Source organism: Nilaparvata lugens, chromosome 7, assembly GCF_014356525.2.
Source record: "Nilaparvata lugens isolate BPH chromosome 7, ASM1435652v1, whole genome shotgun sequence".
In the NCBI taxonomy this organism is placed as follows: domain Eukaryota; kingdom Metazoa; phylum Arthropoda; class Insecta; order Hemiptera; family Delphacidae; genus Nilaparvata; species Nilaparvata lugens.
This window is the reverse complement of record NC_052510.1, coordinates 15812882-15826342: the sequence shown is the minus strand read 5'-3', so window position 1 is coordinate 15826342 and position 13461 is coordinate 15812882. Positions and strand designations below refer to the sequence as shown.

At 33.6% G+C, this 13461-nt stretch overlaps 1 protein-coding gene across 1 annotated transcript; it reads right to left on the bottom strand.

Moving 5' to 3' along the window:
* Positions 1 to 4122: 4122 nt before the first annotated feature.
* Positions 4123 to 13461, bottom strand: LOC111045115 (proteasome subunit alpha type-6). The gene is made up of 6 exons (XM_039432168.1): positions 12797 to 13461; positions 10843 to 10937; positions 10292 to 10373; positions 9508 to 9663; positions 7580 to 7856; positions 4123 to 4281 (listed from the first exon to the last, which is right to left on the bottom strand). The coding sequence occupies exons 1-6, from the start codon at positions 12870 to 12872 to the stop codon at positions 4224 to 4226; spliced, it is 744 nt and encodes a 247-aa protein (XP_039288102.1). The 5' UTR covers positions 12873 to 13461; the 3' UTR covers positions 4123 to 4223.

Below are 13461 nucleotides of genomic sequence, written 5' to 3'. Positions count from 1 at the left end.
CAAAGGATAGAGGGGTCCTGGGTTTCCCCATAAATGTTACATTCGAAGATGTTATTATATGCTTCATTTTTTTTAGTTTCATACAATAATTGTGGTTAAAGTATCAATATAAATTATTAGTACTGTAGTTATAGATTCAATCATGAAATATATTAGAAATATACAGAGTGGCCCAAAAGTTGGAATAAACTAAAACAGAGTTGTTAAAAATCATGGAAACCGATTAGTTTTTATTTTACAATGACAATTTTAACGATTTCATTGGTGATCATAATTAGAAAATAACTTCCAGTTAGATAGCTAAAGAAACATTAGGCTATTCCCATAATTCTCACCAACTCTGTACATACATTTTTGATTGTCTGATTGTGCCTTTTCTTTTGCCTTTACTGTGACATCTTGCAACTTTGTAATTCTCAAGTTCCAATTAATGCAATAACTCACTTATTGTCCCCTGATCAATTTTGTACCCATTCTATATTCAAGCTTCATCTATACCACAGAGAAAAATATATTCTTGATTACTCCGTAGCCATACTTTCAAGGCAATTTTTTATACTGTAGAAGGAAATTATACTACTGCTGTTAAAAAAAGTATTAAATCAGTATGAGATTCTAAGGATTCGTAGACCCAAATTTTCATTATTTATCTGATCCTTGGGGGGGCCTAGGCCCCCCTGCCCCTTCTAAATGGCGCCCCTGCACACAAATAAAAGGGACGCATAGAAATGAACAACTACAAGACTTAACCTATTTCGAACTATGTGTAACCTTACCTAAATTTGGGAGAGGAATAGCACAAGGTTACATATTATTTTCTTATTATTATTTCATATTCTTCTTTTCATGTTTATTTTCTTCTCTCCCTACCATTTTGATGATGTATTTATTTGTATCAATCAATAAAGAAAATTCCATTAATTTGGCTTGTGTTATAATATGATCTAAATAATATTTTCATGGTTGTAATAATCTTGAAAACAATTTATCCAACAATTTGGCTTGTGTTATAATATGATCTAAATAATATTTTCATGGTTGTAATAATCTTGAAAACAATTTATCCAACAATTTGGCTTGTGTTATAATATGATCTAAATAATATTTTCATGGTTGTAATAATCTTGAAAACAATTTATCCAACAATTTGGCTTGTGTTATAATATGATCTAAATAATATTTTCATGGTTGTAATAATCTTGAAAACAATTTATCCAACAATTTGGCTTGCTAATAAATTTTATGAAGTGGTTTAATATTATATTTGAAATAAATTAAAGCTAGTAATGTCAGCACAAAATAAAAATTATCGTTTCGATATCTATATAGAAATTAATTATTGTTTTCATTTCATTTTAACACTCTTATAATAATTGTTTACAAATAGTTAATCATAATATTGTAAGCAAACGTTCAAAAAGTATTGTTATACTGTAATTATGTAACTTTATGAAACATCTAACAAATGATTGTACTTCTTCCTTTAGAAATATTGAATAGTCAAATATGTTACACATTTGAAAATATTTTAAAGATTTTTTCTTAATTCTCAAAATTAGAATGTTAAATAAGTCATTCATATATTGCCAAATCAGAAGTATGAAGGCATTATTTGATGGTTGTGTGAAAATCAGGCTCAACAAAAGTAAAATTATTTCTGATTTACTATTTACTTCGTTTATGCGTTTTTAAAAAGAATGGACAAGTAATATCTTATCACTATACTATTCATATCATTCTTTATAAATTCTAATTACTACTGACCTGATCAAGTTGAAGAACTTTTCAAATTTACTTTTGCTTTTTGACGAAGTCTGTCTGGCAACTGCCGGTCATGGACTGAATATACTGAATTGCTCTTTTCTACCAACTAAAATCTATTTATTGAAAAAAATTATGATTATTTCTTTTAATCTATTCTACTAAAGGATGAGCTCAGTTGTACACCGTGCTGCAACTACACTGTTAAAAAACGTCTAAATTTTCTCTAGCCAGCTAAATAGTCTCTGATGTGGGCTAAATGTCTGTACTTGACAGAATACATTAGCAATAACCATTCAAGGTCTATAAGTACAGGTCATGACACAATCCCGTGATGCGTTGCAAAATCGTCATTTTATGGAGTTCTAGTTCACCAATAATTTCAAATTTATCAGCTGCTGTCATTATAGAATGAACAACATGATTGATGTGATATTTTGTTACATTGTTCAAGGGATATTGCTTGGCTTTGAATTGTAAAATAAGTTTTTCCGACAGAATAATGATATTTAGATTCTAACTAGGAACTGAATTGTTGATTTTTAGATTTTTTCGTGAACTTAATAGCTATTTATGTATTAAGAGCGTAATGCGCGACTTTATCGCTCGCGCAAAACAGTTATCACGCGACGCGAAGCGGAGCGTGATAATTTTGCAAGAGCGATAAAGAAGCATTACGCGCAAATTACAAACAACATTTTTTCTACAACTGCACAAACCTGTTAAATCACTTATATCTGGCGGATTTTATAATAATTCGTCTACTCTGATATCCATCATGGCTGTAGAATCGGTACAACTACCGACTTTTTAGGTTAAGATCTGACCGAGAGTGGTTTGTCTTTTGGCGAGCTGCTTATCATCAGCTGATTAGCGAGCGTAAAGAAACTCTTCTGCGTATGCGCGAATGATTAGCGAGCGTAAAAAATCTACTGCGTATGCGCGGATGGTTAGCGAGCGAAAAAGTAGATTCTCCTCAGAAATAAGCTGTTTTACGAGGAGAATTGAGTATGTAAATTCTTTTTTTACGCACAGTTGTAGAAAAGTAGATTCTCCTCAGAAATAAGCTGTTTTACGAGGAGAATTGAGTAGGCCTATGTAAATTCTTTCTTTACGCGCAGTTGTAGGAAAGACTCTTTTTGAAGTTGGCCTCGCATTATTTCTGTCTTGTCCCAATGCCTTATGAATCATAATCCTCAAGTTACAAGAATAAGAACTATTTTTAATAATAAATAAATAAATAATTGAAGCATTTATTATTGAAATTTCATTATTAAAAAATTGAAAACCTAAATTCACATATTATCTGAACCAGAATATTGTTTCAAAAATGCATAATTTTGTTACGAGCAAATTGAATTGGATTTTCAAATGTACCGCCATAAAGACCCCATAAAATAGCCGCTCCATAAGGAACACGAGTGTCATGACCTGTATTATTTATAGACCTTGTAACCATTGAGTTCAACAGATGATTTCACTAGATCTCGCTATATTTATTATTGCTGAATTACCGTTAACAGAAGTGACAAGGGCATTATTCGGAATAATGAGTGAGGTGTGATAAAATATAGCACACCTGTTAAACCAGCTTAATGCTTCAACAAACACGAGTAGATTATTCTTATTCAACTCACTTTTCAACGAAACCAGCTAGTAGTTTGCAATATTACTATGGAAGATATACTACTTCTCAATTAAATGAGTTTGGTAGTTAAAGTATAACATAACTGTTTCATATTACTTTATATTGTTATAATCCCTCTAGGTCTCTATAACCATGAGTAGCGAATCCATTATTTTAAATATTATAAAAATACAAGGACATTGAATGAACTAAAACAAATTGATTATTATTTTGGAAGGTGGAACAATTATTTTAGATCTACTGTCAATATTCACATTATATTGAATCGGAATCTGAAGCTGCATGTCCTATCTCTGTTGTTAATTAACAAGTAATATCAGTTGTTCCTTGTTCATTTACATTGTAGAGATTACTCATCTTGAAAAAAAATACTCTTCCCAATTTCGAGTCCATTCATAAGTTGAAAATAATAGCATATGTATTTTTCCAAAATCTCAGCAAAGTATTAAAAGTATTATAACGTACCAAAGTATTGATTGATAATGAATTCACTCGGATAAAATTCTATACAGTATTACAAAATGTGTTATCCGAAATTTGTAATAATACTTTCCTGAAAAAAATTGTAGTTCATTAATCTCAGAACTAAAATATTGATTGATTTCATTAATATGGTAGTATTCATTAATATTAAATCCTTAAACAGATTTAAATACTTCACTTAAAAATATAGTAATTCATTATCAGGAACAATTAAGATGATTCAACAAGAGAAATGAAAAATTGTTGAGTTTTAATTGTTAGAATGATTTAATGATTATAAAAATACCATTGCAAATACGAGTAGTAATTAGCAGCAAAAATTAACGATTGCTCAATCTTTTTCGGCAATAGCAGTAAGATGACGATCAAGCTCGGTTTCATTGAGAATTCTGAAAAATAGAAAAAAAGATTTAAAATAACAGAACTTTAGGATATTGTTAACAGACAACTCTATAATAATAGAAAATCTTATAAGCTTATCTTAAGGTGCATTTTCGTTTGTGCGTAAACTTCCGCAGTCGACGACGACAAGCATTGTTGACATTCATATTGTCCAAATTTCAAGTGTGCTAAAACAACTTTTCATTATCTGTGTTTATTATTGAAGAATCAAAACCTTTCTAATAGTACCAACATATTGCCATTTAAAAGTATAAACTCAACCTCCCTCATTAAAACATATTTTTGAACATAATCTTTTAGGTTATTTAGACAAATTGAAATCTACCCAATCTGAGATCCTCACCCTGTCGTGGTCGACGACGGCATTTACGCACAAACGAAAACGAAGCTTCAAGGTAGGCGCACACAGATCGTCATCGGACGGACGGCACGCATCGAACGGATCGGACGATTAGATTTGATGCATTAGTTTCAATTGGAGTGCGCATACCTATACCAAACTGAAAAGTTAAGAGTGCGCATACCCAAACAAATTGAAAACAATGCATCAAATCTAATCGTCCGATCCGTTCGATGCGTGCCTTCCGTCCGATGACGGACCTTAAAGGTAGGCGCACACAGATCGTCATCGGACGGACGGCACGCATCGGACGGATCGTACTTTTTTGAGGTGCTGCGCACACTAGTCGTCATCGGAGCATTGGCATTTTAGTTCATTGCGACGTATGTCGAGTTGAGTGTGAATTAGGAATTAAATGAACAAATATTACAGAATATGAGTGATGGATAGCAGTAGCGAAGAAGAAGTTATAATTGTTACTTGTTTGTTAGCCGAAGATGAAGAAGAGGTACAGCGTCGTAGGAAGAGAAAACGAAAAATGTGGATCCATACAATTAATCAGAAAAGGCTAGAATACGGAGAATTTAATCATCTGTTTCCTGATTTAATTGAAGACGAAGTTAATTTTTTTTAGATACTTCCGCATGTCGCAAGTAATGTTTTTTGAGCTTTTGAATGTCCTCAGACAACATATATAGTTAAACTGAACACCACTTATCGCTGTGCGATTGAGCCTGAACAGAGACTAGCAATCTGCTTAAGGTACCTAGGTATTTTAACATTTTTTAGTTAACCATTTCATGTCTGGTTTTCTATATTTCGATTAAAAACTTCTGAAGACGTATAAATTAGCATTGACATGAGGCAAAATTTCTAACTAGTCCCTCTCTTAAGTGACATTATGCATAATATCGTATGTTTTTTTGGCGATATTATGAAATTCTATTTATTCTAATATTATAATATACTAAAATATACATTACCAACCAATTATAGTACATTTATGTAATACAGTATATTAATAGCTGATATTTTACTCTTACTGTATTTTGATACATTATTATGTTAAGGACATAGTTAGTTCTGATACTGATTTAGGACATATTTAATAACAATTAAAATTTTATTATATATTTAAGAAAAAGTTAAAACCCTATCAAATATTTATTTCTACACTCTAACAGAATATACAAGGGAATAAATAAATGCCGGTGAGTCTTTCAATCCGATCGGAGCCGTCGGCTTCAATGCTCCTCTCGGAATTCCCGACGGCATTTCCGATCTACGATGCGTACGATGCGGATAGGTATGCGCACTTCAATTGAAAACAATGCATCAAATCTAATCGTCCGATCCGTGCCGTCCGTCCGATGACGATCTGTATGCGCCTACCTTAAAGGTGCATTTTCGTTTGTGCTTAAACTTCCGCAGTCGACGACGACAAGCATTGTTAACATTCATATTGTCCAAATTTCAAGTGTGCTAAAACAGCTGATCAAATAAATTTTCTTATTTTGTGTTTATTATTCAAGAATCAAAACATGTCTAATAATATCAACATATTGCCATTTAAAAGTATAAAAAAGTTAAACTCAACCTCCCCCATTAAAACATAATTGAACATAATCTTTTAGGTTATTTAGAAAAATTGAAATCTACCCAATCTGAGATCCTCACCCTGTCATGATCGACGACGGCATTTACGCACAAACGAAAACCCAGCTTTACATGAAAATAAATTCACCTCTCTTACTATAACAAGAAATTATTATAGTTACCGGGTTCACCCCAAAAGAGAATATTAATATAATTCTATAAATGACTATGGAAATTGTTATTTTTCGAATAAAAGTAAATCGATAGTTGACATATTTTAGTATTCTAAAAGAATATTAAAAAAATATTATCTACTATTCATTCTTCCAATCGTTATTAGTGGTTCCCAACCTTTTTTGTTTGGCGACACACCTTTAGATGTTATCTTTCTTCACGACTCATTAAATCTCCCCACTCCTCCCCTCACCACAAATTAATAGTGGTTACAATATGCATTTGAGAAACTAGTTTTGATTGCCTATATACTGTATTTATGTATTTAACAGCAAACATTGGGGTGCAGAACGTGCTGCATTTTTCAAAATTCAAATTCATGCATACAGTTACATAATATCATAGCATAAGTAGATATATCATGGTCGTTTATGTTCCAAATTCACATAGACGTCAATCACATAGATACGGCCACCCCGAGGAGACGATAAGCCGTCGGTCCCGTCTACCTAAAAAGTAGTCATCTCTCATCATCATCCCTCTCACTCATTACCCACGCACAAGCCTAAGAGATTATGTGGGCATCACCTCATTATTATTATAGGGATTTTTATTTCATTCCTTTCTAATAAATTTTCGTTATTTTCCCTTTTTTTATAAATTCTCTATCAAAATCTTATGTATATTTCTTATTTTCTTTTTGCAATTTGAATTTGTTTTCTTTCATCTTATACTTAAAATCTTTGCAGGTCATATTTATTTTGTATAAGTTTATTTATCTTTTGTAACTAGTTTTTTTGTAACTGGGCACCCGCCGAAAAACCTTCGGGTTTGGCAGAACCCTCAATTGTTTGAATTGCGAATAAAAATTTTGATTTGATTTGATTACCAGGTCACATTGTTTCAGAAAAAAGAACTACGTGAACTATCAGATTGAGTTAAATTTCTATATCATTTCTATCAATTTTAACAGTGAAATTTTGAAGATAAACGTCCTATATCATGGGATATCTTATTATGCCATATTTTCGCTATGATAATATCAACAAAAATTGAATAGAGATCCTTGAGGGAAAACATTGAGTAAGACTGTGACCAAGATCTGATTGTAAAACCGCAAAAGAAAAAGTAGAACTAAAAAAAAACTAGACAAAGATAATTTGAGAATGAATTACTTGAATGCTGGTTCGCTTTCGGAGACGATTCCAACTTCGATTTCGGAGGGTCTGAAGTCGACAGACAGCACCGATGACAAGCAGGATATCGCCAGCTGGATTGCTTCATCGAGCGAGTATTCTTGCTTCTTTTTCAGTTTCTTTTCGAGGTATCCGTTGGCCTCGGTCTGCTTGACGCCGACGCTGATGGCGCGATACGAGCAGAAGTAGCCGGCCGGGTCGGCCTTGTACACCTGTGGCCCTCCCTTCTGCTTGTCGTAGCCTATCAGAATCATACCTGCAACATGACACCACAACACATATAGCCCAACCAACGCATCATTCAGAAGATCACGCGTCATTTCAAGAAAAAATCCAAGTCAAACAGTTGAAAGATTGAATAACACAAAGTGGTAAACCACTTTTAAAAGTAGTTGACAATTTCAATGCGAATGTGAAAATTTCATTATGAAAAAGTACCACATCACACACAACACAACTGTAGAGTTGAAAGATTATTTATTACTATTAGCATAGGTTTATTATTCTATGCATCAATGGCGAATGGTGAGAATATAAAAATGTACCATTTACAACAATTGTTCAATAGATGTAGTCAAAAATCTATAAGTATCAATGAAATAAAATAAGAGTAAGGATGAGTGAGATCTCATTGAATGCACCAAAATATCATGTTTTGTGAAATCAGTGTGTTTGAATGAAATCAGATACCAGGATTGTAGATGCTCAGTTATTAATTCCATGTTAGGGTGGATAACGAAATAAATACATAAATAACTGCGAAAAAGGAAAACGAAAACAAGAGAGAGATTGAGGCGAATCCTGGTGAATTCATTAGAATTGAACAATTGACTCTTGATGACAATATTTTATTGAGGATCGGTGAAGACATCTAATGAGCCTTGTCCGGTAAAGTAGATGAGTAAATAAATGAAGATACTTGAATTGCATTAGTAGCCGGCCAGGATAGCCGAAACGACTAAGGGTAACCGTCCACTGGAACCGTATTTAACTTATCTGTTTGGCCGTTGGATCGGACGAATCTGCCGGCCGAATATGGCCGTCCATTGGAGCCGTTTAAGTCAGTCTAGTTGCCAATTATTGAATTAACTACTATCATAGCCACCAAAATTTGTCATAAACAATGATTATATTGAGATTTTGAAAATTGAATAAACAAATATCCACTAAATTAGTTATTCATTACAATAATCTTACCTTCAACAAATATTCACTAAATTGGTTATTCATTGATTACTAAGCAATCTTTGTTTACAGATTCCTTTGAACATCACAACGATGATATCTTTTGTCTCGCATATCCCACAATGGAATATGCTCTTGAACTAAACTTATAAACTTTTCATTGTCCATAGTTACAAATTTATTAAACAGTACAACTTCAAAAACGAAAACAAACACGACTGTGAAACGATTTTAGGTTAGGAACACTTTGTTGAGTCAGCTCGACTATTTAGTTCGGCCGGATAGAGCCGGAAAATCCCATTCAATTCGGATCGAAAAATTGATTGGCCGGAGACGGCCGTATGAACCTGATGCAATGGACGAGCATCTATTCCTTTCTTTGATGGGGATAACGATTCTCCGATCGTTCGGTCGCGTTCGATAGTTTTCGGCCGATGCTAGTTCGGACGAAAACGGTTCTATTGGACGGCCCACCTAAGGCGTTACACCCATCAGTTTTCATTTCATTCTCTATAATCTATGGGGTATGCCTCTTCCAGTCTGCTCAAGGATATGGCTCAGTCTGTAGTCACCTGGTCGTGGGTTAGAATTCCGCCGGTAGAAATCTCACCAAAGACCCTCGCACTATCCATTACCCACAAGCAAAAAGGCTCATGTGAGCATAATCAAAAAAGTCATAATGTGTAAAGATAATGTCTGACTATAAATTGTATATAACTTACTGCAGCCAAGAGGTCTCATTTCAGCATTCTGAGTGTAGACCTGAGAAAGGTCAGCTATGCGCTGGCACAGACAATCGATTGGCATGCTGTATCCGTTCTTGTATTTGAAGTTTGCCGCCTCGTAACGAGCGCGCTGTACCTGGAACTTGCTATCAGCTAAAAAAAACAATAATTGATTATTGAAAATTTTGATGAAAATTACATTGGCTACAACAATTATTAAGTTTGGATCTTTATCGTTACTTTAGTAAGATGTAATTTGTTGTAATAATTCAAATGTATTAATAATTACATTGATTTTAGAAAATGAATAGTTTAATAATAATAATTTGAATTTAATTAGATGAAATAATAAGATTGATAAAAGGCTAATAACGCTCATGAATAGTAAAATTTCGAGACAGATATTACTACATATTTATTATTGATCTAATATTGCTAGATTCATAATTTAGATGCTGAAATGAGCACCAATCTGTTTCTTGTGAAGAGCAACATTAAACTTGACAAATCATTGAATATTGATGCCAATTTAAATACTTCGCAATAGTTATTGCAAAATCTCTCTCACAGCAAAATAGATTGAATCAATCAATAGAATATAAAATGCATGGAAAACTGGTCTGAATAAAATTACTAGCTAAAAATGGAATAAGTATGAGAGGGAAGGGAGATAGTCGAACGCAAACGGTTCGATTACTGTGGTCTTCAGTGGGCCAATTCAAGAGAAGGAAGAAGTCTGGAAGATGAAAAATAAGAGGATGGATGAAAATGCACTACTTGCCTATCATTCCAGTCATAACACATCCAATCGAATCTGTCAATTTGTAGAGATGGGTAATTGTTGTAGGATCAATCAGCTTGTCCTGCAATAAAACATTTCAACGATTTAATAAAAAGTATTGATATGCAAATGAGTTAATTGAAAAAATAATGATTGCCACAACATTAACATATACAAAAATAGTGTCATACATATTTTAATACATAATTAGAGAAACATATTGTATTGAGATAATTTAATTAATGAAAAACAGAAATACTTGAGATTATGCAATGAAGGTAGGAGATTACTGCGGTCAAAAAGTTGGTATTTACTGTATATAGTAGACAGTACTTGTGTTGAGACAATAGCTTGAAAGTCCCAAATACATTTCCTCGAACATTCCATAATATGAAGAAGAATGATATACTAATTTGAATTATATCACTTTTAAATTACTTGAAAAATAAAGTTTGAATGAAGAGATAGACGGTACATGAATAGACGGTTTAGAGATAGACGGTAGAAGGTATTTTAGACGGTACAAGAGATAGACGGCTTTGAATGCTTACAGGAATTTTCTTCTGGGTAGCAACAACGGCACAGTCCTTGCCTTTCAAGCCAATACTTGTCAATCCGCCTTGATTTATGGCTTTGAAAGCATATTCTGCAAAAAAGAAAAAATATATACCTGAAAATTCACATTAAAATAGTAAACCAGACTAAACAAGTGCTATTATGGAAGTGAGGAAGAAAAAAATGTGTCCGCTTGTAAGAAGTTAACATTTTAGGAGCGGAGATGTAAATGCAGAAAATGAGCAATTATACCATGCGGGGTAATATAAGGTAAAATAAGAAATGTAAAGGAATACTCACTGAAATGAGAAAGGATTTGAAGGAAACTTAATAAGGGTATGATCACATTGGATGTGTATAAATGTGCATGAGCACTTTATATAAATACAATCAAATGTTGACCAGCCTCAAGCTGGATAGATTTCATCAATAATGAGAAAAATAAAACATTCAAAACACAAAGTTCATTAAGATGGCACTAGAACATGTGAGGATCAAATAGCTCAAAGAATCTGGCCATCACCAATACTATACAATGGCACACTAACAAGTTTCTCACATAACAACCTCTTGTAACCACTCAACTGGAGGGTGCGGACATTCTGTGGCAGTCTATTGTAAATTTTTGAGGCTTCAATGAGGTAGCTGCTATGTGAACGCAAGTCTGGAGTATGATTGGTATGTGCTGAAACACTTGACATCTCTCCTGAAACCTGCCAAGTTCCCCCTGTAGCTTTAGCAATGAGCTGTAGCTATATTGGCTGAAGACTGCCAGCTAAAGATTGACCTACAGGGTTCAAGGGGAGGTGCACTGATAATGCGAAGAAGAACTTTCTACAGCAGGAGAATCCTTTCACATGCTCATTCGTGGCCCCCGATCACAATACCATAGTTGATGTGACTATGGAAGAGGCCGTGGTAGGCTGTTAGTAGGTACCTAGAAGGTACGTGCGCCTCTTCAGTTTCCGCATCAAATAGTCAACTTTGACAGTAGCATGCTGCTCCAAGGAGCTCTACCTCTTGTCCGCCAAAAGGAGGTGGATCACGCCTCAGTGTACACAGGAGATCCTGAGTCTTTTGCTCATTCATGCACACTCTGTGGCACACCATACATGGCATCCTGCTTCCTGGAGCGTGACGTCCTATTTCCTACTCCAGATATGCCAAATCTCTCTCATGCATGAGCCGTGAAACAAAATCTGAAAAGAGCATTGGAACAAGTTGTGACTTGTCTGAAGCTGCTCACACTGAACGCAACCAGCAAGTATACGCGTTTCTATTACTCTTTCCAGATTTTGTTTCTCATCTGCGCGCTTGGCGCGTGCACTTTACGTATACGAATCTAATGTAATCATACGCTGAGGACATTAAACGTCAAATAGTAACTTAGGAAGAAGAATAAATGATTATTAATACATAATAATTAAATGAAGAGAATTTCAAGAGATTTACCCAGTTTGCGAAACCTATTTAATAGAAAAAGCTCAAAAATTTCCCGGGATCCTTTAAAAATGGTAAAGAATGTTTTTCAATTTATCATTTCAAATAACCTACATACAAGAACATTTGAATAAGACTTGCTGGATGTCACTGTTTTCCACGCTTTAAAAGAGTGAAAGGGGATATTAATTTTCCAAGTATTAGAGGATGACGCAACCACTCATAAATTAATAAGCTATTTTTGAATTGAAATTTTAATGTAAAATTAGTATGGTAATAATAATATTATTCTTATTCTCAAAAGGGCAAAACACTGTTACTACATTAACTAGGTACTTGTGAAATTGTAAAACCTAATAGCCTATTCTTTGTTGTAATAGAAGGTCCAATTTAATGCCTCATATGAGTCTAGACAATAGAATTCAACTAATAATCAATTTACAAAAGATAATCAGAAATATCAATTGATTTTTCGGCAACCTCAAAAACATAATGCATTAGTCAACTCACCGACTTGATATAATCTTCCTTCCGGAGAAAAAATGGTTATATGCCGATCAAAACCAGCACTGCTACCTCTGGACATCTTCAAGGAATAAAGTTATAATTGAAAAATGATATAAATAAAGATTACTTTCCAAAAATTGACTTGTAAATAATGCAATTCATCCAGCAGGTTACAGGTTAGTTGAAGAGTTTAGTTGCTGATGCTGTTTTCTTTCCAAGCTGCAATATCATAAAACTGATGGGAGCAGTAGAGTAGCTTATCTGTGATGATTTTATAGTGTCTGGGAGCTCAGTAAAAATTGTCATCAAGAATATTTGTATTTATATATACTTAATTTTCCATATTCATTCTAACAAATTGACATTTTTGTAATACCTTTTTAAGAAAAATGAACATCCTTGTAATAATGCGGTATGTTTCACACTGAATCTTGTTTATTGGAAGATTTTGAAATTGCTCGAATTAAGTGCAGCTGTAAATCAGTGTTCCGAAGAGTGTTCTTCAAGTGAAGAATGACTTCTGATGTTCATCAGGGATCGGTGTTGAGGCTTAAGATTCAAGTCGATGTTTTGGCATTTCTCTTAATGTTTAATAATGTTTATATGTTTATATGATGCGCATTTATGGCAAAACGCGGTAATAGATTTTCATGAAATTTGACATGTAT